Source organism: Leiobunum rupestre, chromosome 3 (assembly GCF_980474605.1).
Source record: "Leiobunum rupestre chromosome 3, qqLeiRupe1.1.hap1, whole genome shotgun sequence".
Classification (NCBI taxonomy): domain Eukaryota; kingdom Metazoa; phylum Arthropoda; class Arachnida; order Opiliones; family Sclerosomatidae; genus Leiobunum; species Leiobunum rupestre.
Window position 1 is genome coordinate 37,041,497 of NC_143386.1, and position 17,113 is coordinate 37,058,609.

Below are 17,113 nucleotides of genomic sequence, written 5' to 3' on the forward strand. Positions count from 1 at the left end.
TTATTCAGAATATTATAAATTAAGTAGTTACAACAGCGAGTTAGATTCACTAAAACAATGCACAATTGAATTTAACCCTTTTTACAGTACATGTTTATCAGTTGAATATAATACTAAGCAAATTTTAATGAAAGAAACATCTACAGATGGTATTTGTATTTTTCTCGTTTACGAAATACTTGCCGCATCTTTAACGCTTATTTTATTTCAACTTCCAGTTGACGTTGTGACACATACCGCATGAAAAAGACCAATGCCGTCCAATTTCCAATATCATATAATGACTCGCACACCCAAGAAATCATTGACTGCGTTAGAAATCGTAGATATCCAAATATCCACACCAAATATATTTACAAGAAGCAAAAACCTTACCATCAACAAAGCACAGAGAGCCACTTGACTAACCGCCAGCTCTTAAAGCAATTAACGTTAAATTATCTCCTTTGAATTAACACAACTATATATAGGTCGTTAATAATACCCGTAAATAAATAACAAAAAAAACTAACAAAGTGGACCACCCACAGGGTCTACCCTTTAACCCTCTAATCTCGGCTGACTGCGCTAAAACAAGATTTAACCTTTAAAAAAACCAGATTAGGCCTTCATAAATTCATTAATAAAAAAAGACTTTATTACCTATTATGCTTACGATGCCTGTCTTAATTTCAGTGAATCGAAGCAGCTATCGGTGGTTCTGTGGTAGAGCGCTCGACTGCCAAGCCGAATGGTCTGGGTTCGAAACCTGGGTGGCGCATTTGTTTTTAATCAATAGAGAAACGCTAAATTAGAATTTCTTCGATGCAATAATTTCAATTTCAATTCTATTTCAATTAAACCAAAATTTCGTACTCTATTAAATACGCTTCCGATAAAGCTGAAGGTCTAATTTTCAATAAGTCGTAACAAGTGTCGGTGGTTCTGTGGTAGAACGTCCGCCTGTCAATCAGGAGGTCTCGGGTTCAAATCCCGCCCGATGCGATCGCAAATTGATACTAAGACGAATACCGTGTACAACTGGTGGAAACCCTGCCATTGGACGTTGAGAGGTAGCATTACACTCAGTCCGTCTCAAAGTCATTAAGAAGAAGTTGGAGAGAAAACGCCCATATAAACACAACAGACTCAACATGCACAACCATCAGAACACAAACATAACAAATTCAACACTCACAACCTACGCATAAACATTACAAAAACGTAATACACCAAACCGTCACGACGGTGAGCGAAAAAACACCATCCAAACCAAACCGCAAATGCATCCGTTAACGCTCACCGTCACACGGTGGTTTTGCCAACCCTTTGAGAAACTGCGTACGCAGTGATTACACTTTGCACCGAAAATGCGAACGCGTTCGCAGGCCTGACAGACCCACAGACCCACAGACCCACAGACAGCCACGGTGGTTGTATAACCCCTCCTAGGGGACTTTGTCCCCTCGGAGAGGTAAAAATCGGAGAAGTTATGTATTAAATTTTTGTGAAAACATTATGTAAAAGGCATAAATTTGTAATTTTGTGACGAATGGTAACTGGGAGAATATACAATGATTTTAAACGCGATGGGGCAGGTAGCCTTTGAAATTTTGTGGCTAATTTCGTGAAGTAGTTTTGAGCCTTTTGCAACGCTAATTTATCGGTAGCTAAATGCTGTGTCAAACAAAAATCAAAAATGGGAAGAACTAAGGCGTTATACCATGTTTTGATTAAGATAGGGGAACGGAAGTTTAAATTCCGGCTTACAAGTCCAGTAATGAAATGGACACGCTTAGTGACTTTATTGGTATGAGAAGATACCAAGGTCCCGCTCAGATAGAGTGGACTTAACCATATTACCATTAATTGAGTAAGTGAAATTGGAGTTCTTGGGGCCTAAGTGGAGAACCGCACATTTCCCATCATTAAAAGGCAATCCATAACAGTTCACATTAAATTATCGTACTATTACCATAAGTGACATAATTCCTCAAAAATATGATTCATATTTAGATCTATTTCCAAATCAATTCGAATTTCTGATTTTTTAACTTTAAAATATAATACAACCCCGAATGTATCTATTTATAATTAGGGAGAAGGCGAGTGGTCGGACATTCAAAGAAATCCCGTCCACTTTCCAAGGAATCCAAGCAGACATCCAAAATCCAGCCTCAATTTCTTCATAATTCGGAGATTTTTCCAAAATCTAGATATCCAGCAAGAAATCTAGAAATTCGACATTAATTCCAAAAATCGAAAAATCCCGAAATCCGACGAGAAATCGTTAAATCTCCAAATCGAGAAGTCCGATGAGAAATACCGAAATCGGGACAAAAGTTAAGAAATCCAAAAACCCACAAAAAGTAATGAAATCCAGAGTTAAATTCCGAATTCCAAAATCCCGTACCCATTTTTGGTGAATGTGGGACCTCTCGGGAGAAGGACTACGCTCAGGCGATACGCCGTATGTCTAGTTTTCTCCAGCATAGAAACCAATGGAAGGGGGATTGGGAGGAACGATAAAAATCGTCATAGCAGAGTAATTCTCCCTAAATATAAATAGCTACATTCTTGATCTAAAAATTCTTACCAAACACCGCAAAAAAATATTGGAATTTCTAAATAGTTTTTTTTTATTAATATCAAAAATCCAAATTATCGGAGGGCTGGTTGCTGGTTCCCATTCCCGCTGATACCCCAAATGTACATAATATTAATCAACTAAGCTAATACCCTACAGTGGCGTCGCTAGGGTGTTTTAGGCGGCGCTTGAGCCACCTGTCAAATTTCTGAAGCGCCACCTAAAATTCCCAATTTTTCCAATTCACTTGTCGAAACGTTTCTTCGAACTTAAAAATGGGCATCAAAAATTTAATTTTTTCATAGTCGGCCTCAATAATTCAAATTTAAAACCTTTTTGGGAGCTCCCCCCTCCCCCATATCACTCACTATAGGACGCCCCTGACCACTGCTAATGGCTTAAGCGCCACCAGTTTTGAAATCCTGGTGACGCCACTGATACCCTAGGCCCTGGGTATTAGCCTGTGCATCGGTACCTCAAGACAAAAATATATGACTTCACGTTGTCAATTAACTATCTTAAATTATGTAGCTCGATATGAGATCTGAGTGTTGTCCAAGAGCATAAATCAAAACCACCATTAGATATGAACAATGGTTTTATTAAATTTATATATCGGTACATCTTAATTTCGCGAGATTATAACAAAACGTTCTGGTATGGGCGAAACGTCTACTTAGAGTTGTACCTTCTGGAACCCAGCACGTTGCTGTAACCTCCGTATCCACTTCCATATCCACCATACGAACTGCCATAACTTCCGTAAGGCTCGTACCCAGTCATATCGGGATAGTAGTTATTGCCGTAACCACTTCCGTAAGTTCCATAACCATTACCGTAACCACTTCCGTAAGTTCCATAACCATTACCGTAGCCACTTCCGTAAGTTCCATAACCATTACCGTAGCCACTTCCGTAAGTTCCATACCCACTACCGTAGCCATTTCCATAGTTCAGCGGATTGTAGGCGTAGCTATTATAGTCTCTTCCGTATGAACTCATTGGGTTTCCGTAACTATTTCCACCATAGCCGCTATATAATCCTTTGTTTCTGTTGCCACTTCCGTAACTACTCGAAGAGATGCCATATGATCCACAACTTAACATTGCGAGTAGAATAAAAAGTTTCATCTGCGAAAACATTTAAGATTTTATTGATATACTTCTGTAAATAAAATATCTAATGGCCTGTTTAAACGAGCCAAATTTTTTGCCTACATTTGCTGGTGCGAAGATTATATAGGACTATGTGAACGGGAGGTAAAATCGCTGGTTAATTGGGGTGTAGTCTATGACGACGAGCCTTAGAGCAACCTTAGAGGGGGCGGAACTTCAATGTTTTAAGACCACAAATCGCGGTGCCGCAGCGCCACTACCGGATCCTGCTGTAATATTTACGATTAATCCAATTTTTTCGTTAGTTAATATTTACCTCCTTCAGTTTCATTTCTTTTTTCTGGTTAGGTTTGGAATATTTGTGATCTAAATCCATCTTTCAGATCTTTGTCCAAAACTAAAAACGCGTCGACTCGTTTCTTAATTTAAATGACTCGCACAACGTTTCCGAATGATCCCGTATTGGCGCTGCGGTACCGTTATTTAAGGTTCAACCATCAGAAGACCACTTCAATCCCCCTCTACGGTTCCGTCAACTTTAACCGAACTCACCCGGTCATTTTATCTCTAGTTCACGCATTAAGCAGTGGTGGGAATATTTTAAAAATAGTTTTTCTAGGGGTCTGGGAGTTTTTTTAATCGACTTCCGACACCTCACATCTCCCATGAAAGTCGGAAATTCTTTTTCTACTAAATAATTTGCCTATATTAATAAAGCTATTTAGTTTTAATATTACCATTTAGTTTGATGAAATCAAAAGGATGTGTGAGGAAAGGTTTAAAAATATTTTATCAATGGTCAACACTGAACTCCTGTTGACCATTGGCCAATAAAAGATGTTCATAATAAAGATGAATATCTTTTATTGGTCCATATGTTGATCAAAAATGTTTTGCAATTTAAGTCTACAGCTTTCTTTAAAAACTAGCGATACGATAACCTAGTGGCTTTCATTATAAATAGTAGAAAGTAGTTTTTGTAGATAGCAACACGAAAATGAAACGTTGATTTGTTACGTAGAAACATCGTAGATGTAAATAAGAAACACGTCATTTTCAAGTGTACAATTCTATTGAAATGTCCTGTTGAAAACTGTTAACTTTCATGTATTTGATAAAAAACGTAATTTACACGTGAAACGTACTGTTGAAGACTGTTGTTATTTACTAAATATAACGTTGATAAGTAATTTAAAACGTTATTTCAACTGTCTAACTGAAAATGAACCAAACTGAATCGGTTCCTTTGAAACTTGATACTGAAATTAATCATTTCATGGCTTTTGTTTTATATCTATAACTATAAGTCTTAAAGTTTGTCCTTTTATTTATTTATTTGTATGTCATGTTCCTAAAAACTAGAGGCGGTTAGCTCTAGAGCTTTGAAATTTTAACTAAATGTTCAGGGCCTGATTTCCAACTAAAGCGCCTAATTCCAAATACCTGACATGGTTATTAATCTAATAATTCGCTCATAATTCAATTTTATTTTACTCGACTTTGGACTTTCGCCTCTTTGCTTCCATTTTCTATTTTTTCTCGACTTCCAACGCTTTGCTTCCCTTATCTCGTCTTTTGAGTTCCTTGCGCCCGTCTCGACCTTTAAACTTTTTTAACGGGTGAGTGTGAAATTCGTAGAAGGGGAGTTAGTGTGAAAGAAAGGGACTTCGTAGCTGGGGAGGTTTAGTTGGGATTTTTAAGTAGTTCAGGACTTTTTGCTACGCGTGTTACGTATTTGCTACCGCGTTTACCTTTCTTACGTACAAATCAGATCTAATTCATTAAAACTAAGACCCCGGGCGAAGCTGGGTATTAAAGCTAGTTATCGATAAGTTTTCTTTAAAATTCAATTCCGTGAAATGAAAGATATAGCCTCGGAAAAGTATAGTTAAGTCTAAAAGTCTAAAACTTATTTAAGGTTTGGAGAGTAATATTTTCAGTAATAATTGAAAAGACACCGAAATATGACTTTCAAAGTCAAATAGAATGATAAATAAACATGCATATATTATACAAGTTTGAACAAATAACATTGTAAGATAACTAACCGTCCAACGGGCAAAGATAAACCGCAAAACATCTAACTCGTTCAAAAAGCAGAAACCGCCAATGTCGCCAAAAAAGGCCAAAAACTCAAAACCAGTAATCATCAATTACCAGCCGCCAAAAGTAGAAACCATATTTGAAAAGCATAGCCTGACCCCAAATTAAAAATTCCTCGAAATATTAACAATTTTTCATTTTCATTAGTGCATGAACTGGCTCCAAAATTTCATTTCTACATTTTACATCGTTAGTCCCGGTAACAGTGGGGCTAAATGCTCAGTCGTAATGCGGTGTACACATCCAGGGGCGGATTTAGGCATGGTCTTTATGGGCTGCAGCCCAGGGCCCCTTAAATCAAATGGTCCCTTCGTGGTAAAAAATGAATAAAAACAATTTAAATTAAAAATTTAAAAGGGGTAAAAAAAGATATTTTTGACAAAATGACGACACAACTAACCCAAAGTTGGTATAAGCCCCAAACAGTGTTAGTCCAGGGCCCCAAAGTTAACGGTCCGCCCCTGTACACATCCTAGGTTTGGCAGGAAAATCGCGACTATTGAAACCCACCCCAAACCTGCGAAGATTCATGTTTCATTTTTATAGCGTAGATGCAAAAATAAATAGACATTCTTTTTTGAGATACCATTCTAGTTTCTAATTTAGTATGAAAATGAAATATCTTTTTTACTATCGCAACATAGAAGTGCACGTATGACTCGATTATATAAAGAAGAAATTAGTGAGTTACTTACGTTTTCGATCGTAGAGTGTTTTGGTCCTCTTCTCAAGAAAGTTGGAGCTTTTACCTAGATTTTCCATTCATTCGCCTTTATATAATAGTTAAGCCCGGATATTTGTTTAGTTAACATGTTGCGAGTTTACTTTCTTAAAGGGCGGAACACCCTTTAGTATACATCGCGTTCTTCTACAAACAGGCGGCACTCGGCCTTTCGATTGACAAACGTAATATTCTACTGATTCAGCGAGAATTATTGTGGAATTCCCCAACTATGTTATGCCAAGAATATATTTATTTCTACTTCGGAAGAATGACTAGTTGATACGATTTTTAGCTCCATCTCCATAAAAAATATCGAATCAGCTCGGTACCTCATTGGTTTTTAAAAATGGACGTCTTCCCACGTGATTAAAGCGCACGCCTGTGCCGTTTTTTCTTCCCCCTTTCGTGCCAGTGCAAAAATTCCATCATGATGGCCACATTTCAACAAACTCATGGTCCCTATAAGTATAAATTAAAACATTTTTCGTCACACGTTTGAAATTATAGTCTGGCATTCAATTAATCGATATTAAAAATTAATTCATATTTTATTATTTCAACCAAAAAGTTTAAAATAAATTTTACCGCAGTTTAGCGGGGAATTGGCACTTATTACGGCCGAGATGGATACTTTTCCCCTGAGAGACATCATATATACTTCTGATATTACTTATTTTTTAAATTGACTTACTAATATCCCTTCAATAAAGATTAAATAAATCAACATTATTTACGTAATAAAAAGGGGTTAATAGGCGCTTCAATAAATCATCCTCCCAGGAAATCGCCAAGAAGTAATTTTTCCGAGAGCCAGGACCTGCAAGTCACTTTTTTTAAAGTGCTTGTTATATAATGGAAATCAATTTAATAACGATTAAGTCAATAAAATCGTGACTTAAAGATTAGATCTTGATTAAACAGATTAGCTTGTGACTAAATCAAGATTAAACAGATAAAATCAAGATTAAACAGATAAAATCAAGATTAAAAAGGTAAAATCAAGATTTAAAAGGTTAAATCAAGATTAAAAAGGTTAAATCAAGATTTAAAAGATTAAATCAAGATTAAAAAGATAAAATCTAGATTAAAAAGATTAAATCAAGATTAAAAATATTAAATCAAGATTAAAAAGATTAAATCAAGATTAAAAATATTAAATCAAGATTAAAAAGATTAAATCAAGATTAAAAAGATTAAATCAAGATTAAAAATATTAAATCAAGATTAAAAAGATTAAATCAAGATTAAAAATATTAAATCAAGATTAAAAAGGTTAAATCAAGATTAAAAAGATTAAATCAAGATTAAAAATATTAAATCAAGATTAGAAAGATTAAATCAAGAGTAAAAAGTTTAAATCAAGATTAAAAAGGTTAAATCAAGATTAAAAAGATTAAATCAAGATTAAAAATATTAAATCCAGATTAAAAAGATTAAATCAAGATTAAAAATATTAAATCAAGATTAAAAAGGTTAAATCAAGATTAAAAATATAAAATCTAGATTGAAAGATTAAAAAGATTAAATCAAGAGTAAAAAGGTTAAATCAAGATTAAAAAGGTTAAATCAAGATTAAAAAGATTAAATCAAGATTAAAAATATAAAATCTAGATTAAAAGATTAAAAAGATCAAATCAAGAGTAAAAAGGTTAAATCAAGATTAGAAAGATTAAATCAAGAGTAAAAAGTTTAAATCAAGATTAAAAAGGTTAAATCAAGATTAAAAAGATTAAATCAAGATTAAAAAGATTAAATCAAGATTAAAAATATTAAATCAAGATTAAAAAGATTAAATCAAGATTAAAAATATTAAATCAAGATTAAAAAGGTTAAATCAAGATTAAAAATATAAAATCAAGATTAAAAAGGTTAAATCAAGATTAAAAATATAAAATCTAGATTGAAAGATTAAAAAGATTAAATCAATAGTAAAAAGGTTAAATCAAGATTAAAAAGGTTAAATCAAGATTAGAAAGATTAAATCAAGATTAAAAAGGTTAAATCAAGATTAGAAAGATTAAATCAAGATTAAAAAGGTTAAATCAAGATTAAAAATATTAAATCAAGATTAAAAAGGTTAAATCAAGATTAAAAATATAAAATCTAGATTGAAAGATTAGAAAGATTAAATCAAGAGTAAAAAGTTTAAATCAAGATTAAAAAGGTTAAATCAAGATTAAAAAGATTAAATCAAGATTAAAAATATTAAATCAAGATTAAAAAGATTAAATCAAGATTAAAAATATTAAATCAAGATTAAAAAGGTTAAATCAAGATTAAAAATATAAAATCTAGATTGAAAGATTAAAAAGATTAAATCAAGATTAAAAAGGTTAAATCAAGATTAAAAATGATAAATCCAGATTAAAAAGGTTAAATCAAGATTTAAAAGGTTAAATCAAGATTAAAAAGGTTAAATCAAGATTAAAAAGATTAAATCAAGAGTAAAAAGTTAAATCAAGATTAAAAATATAAAATCTAGATTAAAAGATTAAAAAGATTAAATCTAGAATAAAAGATTAAAAAAATTAAATCTAGAATAAAAGATTAAAAAGATTAAATCTAGAATAAAAGATTAAAAAGATTAAATCTAGAATAAAAGATTAAAAAGATTAAATCTAGAATAAAAGATTAAAAAGATTAATTCTAGAATAAAAGATTAAAAAGATTAAATCTAGAATAAAAGATTAAAAAGATTAAATCTAGAATAAAAGATTAAAAAGATTAAATCTAGAAAAAATATTAAAATGTGATTAAATTGGAATAAAAATTAAATCGTGATTAACACGATTTAATACATTTAATTGTATGAAATCCGATTAAGTATGCATCTGAAAGAAGAGTGATCTGCCCTTCGCTTTTTTAGAGTTTTGTCACTTTTTGTAATATACTTTTTATTTTTATTTGACCCTCGTAAGCATAGCAGACAAAAGGTAAATGATAGCTTCAAAGTGTTTCTCTGAATCATGCGGGGACAAAAAAGGAAATACGGGCTGTTTAAGATTAATATCCGTGCAGGTAGGTTATCTCGCGCAGGAAATTTATTTTTCATTTTTTGTTTCGGGGCGTTTTTACGTTTTTCTCCGTGAACATTTGGGTTGGTTTCACCAAGGTTTACGAGAAACTGTGTTTACGATTTGTCAACTTCAATACTCTCTTATTTATGGCATTCACTTTATGACTAAATCGGTTTCTTATCTTTTTTTTTCTTAAAGGGAGTATGTTTCAACGAATTTTACTTTTCTGCAACCATATTTAACAGAAGCTAGGGGTGTTTGGCGCTAGTTAAGTTCAAAACTAGTCTTAGCTCGGGCTACCAGACGATTTTTTGATTTCGTGCATACTTTCTTTAAAGCAGGGTCGGCACGGTGGTACCCAGTTCGGTTTTAAACCACCTGGTTTATCCATGTTCAAAAAACCACCCAAAATTTCAGATTTTTCAAAAATGTAATAAATCTTTAAAAATATAAAAAATTTACTTAATTCAACAAAATATTTACTTCATTATAATAATAAATCAGTAACTAATTTTTAGTATTTAGAAACCTATTTTCTTATCAAGATTTTAGGATTATCCAAAACTAAGGCGGTTTTCAAGTTCGTCCAAATAAGTCCATAAGTTGAAAATAACCTTTTACGACATAAGTGAAGATGCAAATTGATTAACTCCACCAAGGGGCTTAACATGATCTAAAAACTGTACACCGAAAGGCATAAATGAAAGAGTACAGCCTTTATTAATAATAACTTGGCGATCAGTTACGTAATTACCTTAGTATATTCAAAAATCATTGGTATGTTTATGTAAAATGCTAATTTTGTCTATAATTTTTTTCCTCATATCTTTAAAAATCTATTGTTATATTATTGTTAATGTTTATAAATATGGATTTGAAAAATTCGGAACGAATTGTACCCAGCTCCCCCCTTCCGTCACGTGACTCGGGTATACTTTCGGTCTTCTTTAAAAAAACAAGTGATAATGTAGCTCCACCCTCAAATTTAAATTGATTCTATGGCCCTTTAAAAACACGATATTTGTTAAAATGATAAAATAATTAAAAAAATAAGAACTGCAAGAAATATATAAAATATATCGCAGAAAGAAATCATTTAAATAATTTAGCCTGATTTTCTACACCTCGTGACAAGCCATCCGACCTATCAAATTCTGAAAAATCGCTAGCCCTATTTGCGGAAATTCAAACCTTTTAATTATATTGTACTGCTAATAATGTTTTATTGAAACATATACCTTGGCAAGTTTTATCTGAATTTTTTCAAAATTGGTTGGTTAGAAAAATGAAAAATATTTTACGAAAAAGTAGGCCTAGTACAAGAGAAATACGTTTCGTTGGCTATACTTGTAGAATAAATACTCCACTTCAGTATTTATTGAAGATGCTATAGAGTATAGAAACGGGTGATAGTAGATGGCGCGTTAGTAATTGTGGGCGATCTTGGGATTTTTACGTTTGAGGGTACAGTATTTTACAAAGATAATTCTCATTTGGAAGGTAAACCGGTTTCACCATGAATGTACCTAATCGTAGAGGTTTAATTTTTTGCCATGGTTATTAATTACTTATAATAATAAAAGCACTTTTACGACAACGGATACTTCATGGCATCTAGGAGCCACAAACACAACTACCCACACAAAGAGAACGCAACCGGTCAAAAGTCGTGCATTTTCTTGTGTACGTTTTTCATTGGCTAGACGCTTTAGCGCCTTCTGCCTTCGGAAGGGGAAAATTCGGAAATTGTCTTGCCCCCCGCCCGTAAAACGGTCAGCGTAAAGGCTCATGACGCTCGTCCAATGAAATTCGTACACAACCCTTCGTTAGCGTGTTTAAAGGCTAGCTGCGTTCTCCTTGTGTTTGTTGCTCCTAGATGGCATTATGTTTATTTAAAAATGATGAATTATTTAAAAATTATTTAAATAATTGTTTTAAATAAACATAATACTATGAAGTATCCGTTGTCGTAAAGTGTTTTTATTGTTATAAATGAATTTATCTAGCTAGATATATACGTGGTTTCACTTATTATGGCCTGCATGATGGGTAGGAAAATGTCATTAACATCTAGTACAAGCTATACTCGTCGTACCAATGTTTATACGGGAAAACGGCTCCAGTGGCATGAAGGGCTGGCCACCGTCCTCCTACGCATTGTGACGCGACCATCAGTAATTGGCTTCAAACGTCACGTACTAGTCGACTTAGACCTGTGTGGTTCCTTGGGTATTATCTTAGCTGATTATTATGGGTATTAGATTAGCTGATTATTATGGGTATTAGCTCAGTCGATTATGATGGGTATTAGATTAGTCGATTATTATGGGTATTAGCTTAGCCGATTATTATGGGTATTAGCTTAGCCGATTATTATGGGTATTATCTTAGCCGATTATTATGGGTATTAGCTTAGCCGATTATTATGCGTATTAACTTAGCCGATTATTATGGGTATTAGCTTAGCTGATTATTATGAGTATTAGCTTCGCTGATTATTATGGGTATTAGCTAGCTTAGCTGATTATTATGGGTATTAGCTTAGCTGATTATTATGCGTATTAGCTCAGCCGATTATTATGGGTATTAGCTCAGCCGATTATTATGGGTATTAGATTAGCAGATTATTATGGGTATTAGATTAGCAGATTATTATGGGTATTAGCTTAGCCGATTATTATGGGTATTAGCTTAGCCGATTATTATGGGTAATAGCTTAGCTGATTATTTTGCGTATTAGCTTAGATGATTATTATAATATATAATAAACGAAAAAAACACGAAACGTAGATAAAAATGTTCAATTTATTTCTTTCGTGACAAATGGTTTGTTCTAGTCATTGATGAATTGGATTAGCTTGTATGGGTTCTTCAAACAAAGCGGTATTTTCCAACTTGGTAGTCTGCTAGAAAAGATCAAAAAGTGTTCTCAATTTTTGACAGGTTTTAGAAACAAGACAATAATGGAATTTTTTTATCAAGTGGCATTAAAGGAAACCAGAATTTGTTTGTTTGTTATACTGTTGCGGGTAGAACATGAATCTTTTGAGACGATGTGCGGGCATCAAAGTTGAAATGTCCATTGGCACGAGAGTGGGGGAAGGAAATCCGTCACCGGCGTGCACTTCAATCACGTCGGAAGGCTTAAATTTTATGGAACCAGTGAGATAGCGGGCTAATTTGGGAGGCGGGGCTTTCTCATCGACCTTGAGGGGATTTTGGAGCAACGCTAAAAATCGTCTCATTCGTTTTTGATTTGACTTTTAGGATGAAACGCTTGTAGTAGCCTCTATCCCTACTGCCTTATGAAAATTTTTTCGCTCCCGAGGGCTACCCAGCTTAGTAGAAGATTAATTATGCAAAAAAGGTTTATTAAACAACTCACTGTGTAAACTCATAACTAGTATACTATACCGAAGTACAAATTTGGCTGAGTGTGAATTTAAATAACTATCCCCAATTTTTAAAATACTTTTACTCCCTTTAAAGAGCCCAAACTAAAATTAATGTATAAATTTAATTACATTACCTTAGAATTATCGTTGATTACCATCCTTGTTTTCCGCCGTAGCCGTAGTTTGAGCCGTAGTTTGAGCCGTAGCCTGAGCCATAGCCTGAGCCGTAGCCGCCGTATCCACCACGGCCGTAACCTCCGTAATTGGAAATGTATCCGGTTTTTCCGAAGCCACCATATCCTCCATATCTATTTCCGTATCCGGATCCGTAACCTCCGTATCCACTTCCGTAACCTGACCCATATCCGGTTCCGTATCCACTTCCGTATCCGCTCCCGTATCTGTTTCCGTACCCGCCGTATCCTGCAGGGTAGCCTGAGTAGCCGTAGCCCCTATTGTAGCCATACGCTCCACGGTTGTAGCCTCCTCCATAAGCACCGTAGCCACCGGCCAAAACCGCTACTAGCAGCGCCGAGAGTGTCAAAAGTGCGAACTAAAAGTAGTCGAATAAAATATTCAGCTTAAGTAAAGGAGCGTTCAGATTATACTTCTTTTTGGTGGACCGAAACGCAACAATTTTCGTGTAGGTGACTAGGTGACCGGTTTTTTTCGTTTGAGATATGCAACTATTTGAAACTCAAGCAATGATATTAACCTTTGACACGTCGTCTGTTTAGCATATAATATTGCTATTATCGAAGTAGCAGACATAAATAATTTTTACAAGCTAAATTATGGCAACCCACAATAAAAAACCCATTAAATATAAATTAAATATAAATTTCATTGGTACATCGGATATGAACCAATAATTTGGCATTAATAAATTGTATATTTTGCACGATACTTGGGACTCTTTTTAAGTTCACGTTTTTCCCATTAGGTTTAGTAAACGCTATAGGGGTGATTGAGTGATTGACGCTAGTTACGTTAATCAAAATTAGTAGCGCCAGTATGCAGACGATTTTTAGATTTTTTTCTACTTTATTTAAAATTTTGCTTTTACAGGTTAATCAGACTGAGCTTTCAAACGCGTTTTGGAAGAAAAATTGCGCTTTAGCCGAAATATATCATATAACTATTAAATTAGAGAAATATGGTTTAAAAATAAGTTACTCTCAACACGCATTTTATTTTCTATTGTTACATCGTTAGATGGGGATCTACTTCTTCGGGGACCGTTATTTACGCCACTGCGTGGTACGCTTCCGTGGTTGGCGGGAAAAATCGCAATCATTAAAGGGCAATGCAAGTGACCATGCAGGAGGGTAAATTATCTTATAGATAAAAAGAACGACTGCGCATGCGCTATCTGCCATAGCCTTTCCCTCTGTAAAAAAGCAGAACCATATTTGCCGAATTTATTTTGTATAAATGCGCCTTTCGCGGTTTTTACGCAAAATCCACGAATTCTTTAGTCGCGAAAATGGCCGAGGAAAGTGAAGTCTCCGTGCTTACCGACAAATCGGATCCTAAACTTCTACAAAATAAATGTAATAAAAAAAGATAAATATTCTGTCGGGGTATAATGATAGGGAAATTGTTAAGGGAGACGGGATATAGGAGTGTGTGTGATGTTGAATTTCCTTAATCCAATGTGAGGCTAGCGGCAGAGATTTACCGCGTCCAAGGCCTAATGTTTCAACTTCCATTATTAAAAATATTCAATTCACAAATAATTTTATTCCAAAACATTGTTAAATCGAAAATATCAAAGTCGAACTCTCGGAAACTAACCCAGTTCTTTTCTCCATAATAAATAAATTAAGCTAAGACTAAATTCCTGGCTTCGTTGATTGCGAGCTAACTCAGCGAAGAAAATCGAAAAATTCGCGAATGAGAGCGAAATCGCGCCACGTGGCTACACCAAGGAGAATAAGGCTTTCGCGCTGTATAAAATCATCCTTGGAAAACCTACTAACGGCTTGTTGAAGAAAACATAGCTCCCCCCCCCCCCCCCTGCATGACCACTTGCGTTGCCCTTTAAAGAGAATTGGAAGGGAAATGTTTCGGTTTTATCAAAGATAATATAACTACGCACCCTAGATTCGAAATTACGGCGTTTCTCGATAGCGCGTTTTCTCGTGAGGCTTTTACTGAGTTCGCGCCGGAAGTCGGAAAAATCGGGCTCCATAGCAGGGTGAGAAATAAGGAATTTCAATAGATAACCCAAGATTATATAACTCACCTTTAGTTTTCTTTCGTTTAGAAACATTTTTAGAGCTACAGGTATGATCCATTATTGTTTTAAAACAATATAACGCAAAAATATCTGGTATCTTGAAAACCGCGAGTCAAAAACGACGGCGCAATTTTCACTAAAACTTTACGTTTTAACTAGATGTCGGTAGCCCTGCCAGCTCGATGGAGGCAGTTTTTTCCGACTTCCGCCGGGATCTCAGTAAGAGCCTGCGTTTACGTGCAAGGAGATTGATTTCGAATCTAGGGTACGTAGTTATATTATCTTTGGTTTTAATTTTTATCTAGTCTAAAGGAATCTTACCTCTTAAGAGGTATATTATATACTTTTGGTTGTGCGTGAAAATACTTAAAAACTTCAATTAATTTTATTGGCGGCGAAATAAATGAATTTGCGAAATAGGCTATAATAAAGTGAGCATTTTGGAGTTGAATTCATAGCTAATATTTTAACGTTAATATACCTTAAAATATCTTTTTTGCTATGCAAATAGCTGTATAGTGATTAAAAGTATATTTCAAATGACTTTTATTAGGCTATGCTAAATGTTAATCAGATGGAAAAATTAAAATCAATTTGAATTTTAACTAAATATTTTAAAGAAAATAATAATTATTTCGTATTCGTAGATCCTTTAACTTTAGATCTGAATAATAATCAGCTAGGCTAGGCTAATACCCAAGGCACCACCTTAGGCCTAAGTCATCAAGCGACTTTTGAAGCCATTAATTCAGGTGGCCGGGTTACAATGCGTAGGAGGGTGGTGGCTAGCCCTGCAAGCCACGCGAGCCAAAAGCTCTCTATACTAACTATTACCGTTAACCTCAACAAATTTATAGAAGGGGAAACCGAAGAGCTCGGGGGAAAACCCCTTAAACCAGTGGGGAGAGAACTTGTTCCGAGTTTCCACCCAGTGCCACAAGCTGGGATCGAACCCGGCTCCTCTTGCTGCGAGGCGAAAGTGCTAACCACTCCGCCACCCCACATATTTGTGACAGAAAATACATCTAAATTAATTCTAATTTAATATTGCTTCAGACGATCGCACTTTATCTATCGAACTATATATCCGGCGTTGCTAGAAAAAATCCGCGCCTTTTTTAGCGCTAAGGTACCAAAGCCGCTTGAAAGCTAGTGAGGACGCGAATTAAAAAAATGCATTCAGGTGTTGCCCCGCTTTTCGACGCACTAACGTTCAAATTTAAATTATACACTAAATGCTATTTCCAGGTATTTTTAATAATTGTCGTACCTTTTGAAGGAAATATGGTCAAATACCGTGCTCTAGTGAACTAAACATCAAAAGGTTTTGAACTAATAGCCTCGATCTTTACAAAATCCGTCATCCGAAGAGGATCCCGCGAAATAAAAAGCTATCTACTTGGTCGCGGTGGAACTGTCCGTTGAATGTCTTTCATCAAATAAAACCGTTGTGGACATTTGAGTTGGGAATAAAACATCCCATATAATACAAAAATGAAATCAATATAAACTGGAAACCCGACAAAGCTTTCGTAGTAAAAAATACGCGTTTTCGTCCTTAACGATTCAAATTCCCGAAATCTAAAGCGAACTGTAAATGAAATTTATTTTTCGATGCACTCACCGTCGATTTCATTTTGCGTTGGATGGAAAGTACGAATCCTGATCAGTTCTATTCGCCGTTGGACTGAATTAATGATTTCGGATGAAAGCGAGGGGTCCTTTTTATATGGTCCGCCTACGAGTCGGGGTATCCCCGTAAAGTCACGTGACGGGCTACAAGAATGAAGACAATATTCGGCTAATATATCACCCACAGGTAACGGGTTTTTTTTTTATTATTTGCCATATTTTCATTTCACTCGCTTTAAAATTTTTCTTATTCTCCTTCGCTAGTTCTACTGACACCAAAGCGACAAAATGTGTTGCAACTTTCACGGAGCTCCAACT

At 34.7% G+C, this 17,113-nt stretch overlaps 2 protein-coding genes across 3 annotated transcripts; both read right to left on the minus strand.

Moving 5' to 3' along the window:
- Nucleotides 1-3,211: 3,211 nt before the first annotated feature.
- LOC149951634 (uncharacterized) lies at nucleotides 3,212-4,058 on the minus strand. The gene is made up of 2 exons (XM_090169627.1): nucleotides 3,999-4,058; nucleotides 3,212-3,697 (listed from the first exon to the last, which is right to left on the minus strand). Exons 1-2 carry the CDS (start codon nucleotides 4,056-4,058, stop codon nucleotides 3,239-3,241), a joined length of 519 nt encoding a protein of 172 aa, XP_090025753.1. The 3' UTR covers nucleotides 3,212-3,238.
- An 8,299-nt stretch (nucleotides 4,059-12,357) lies between these two features.
- On the minus strand, nucleotides 12,358-16,845 carry LOC149951635 (uncharacterized). Of its 2 annotated transcripts, none has more exons than XM_090170090.1 (3): nucleotides 16,788-16,845; nucleotides 13,056-13,474; nucleotides 12,358-12,432 (listed from the first exon to the last, which is right to left on the minus strand). In XM_090170090.1, the coding sequence occupies exons 1-2, from the start codon at nucleotides 16,797-16,799 to the stop codon at nucleotides 13,073-13,075; spliced, it is 414 nt and encodes a 137-aa protein (XP_090026216.1). In that variant the 5' UTR covers nucleotides 16,800-16,845; the 3' UTR covers nucleotides 12,358-12,432; nucleotides 13,056-13,072. The 2 variants fall into 2 exon arrangements, with proteins under 2 accessions (XP_090026216.1, XP_090026217.1); XM_090170091.1 differs by having other exon boundaries at nucleotides 12,392-12,429.
- Nucleotides 16,846-17,113: the final 268 nt, after the last annotated feature.

What these genes read in the sequence shown, in the direction of transcription:
- LOC149951634 (XM_090169627.1), bottom strand. Translation starts at nt 4,058, where the DNA reads ATGGATTTAGATCACAAATATTCCAAACCTAACCAGAAAAAAGAAATG. An exon ending in AAGAAATGAAACTGAAGGAG is followed by an intron (nt 3,698 to 3,998) that starts GTAAATATTAAC and finishes ATGTTTTCGCAG; the next exon opens with ATGAAACTTTTTATTCTACT.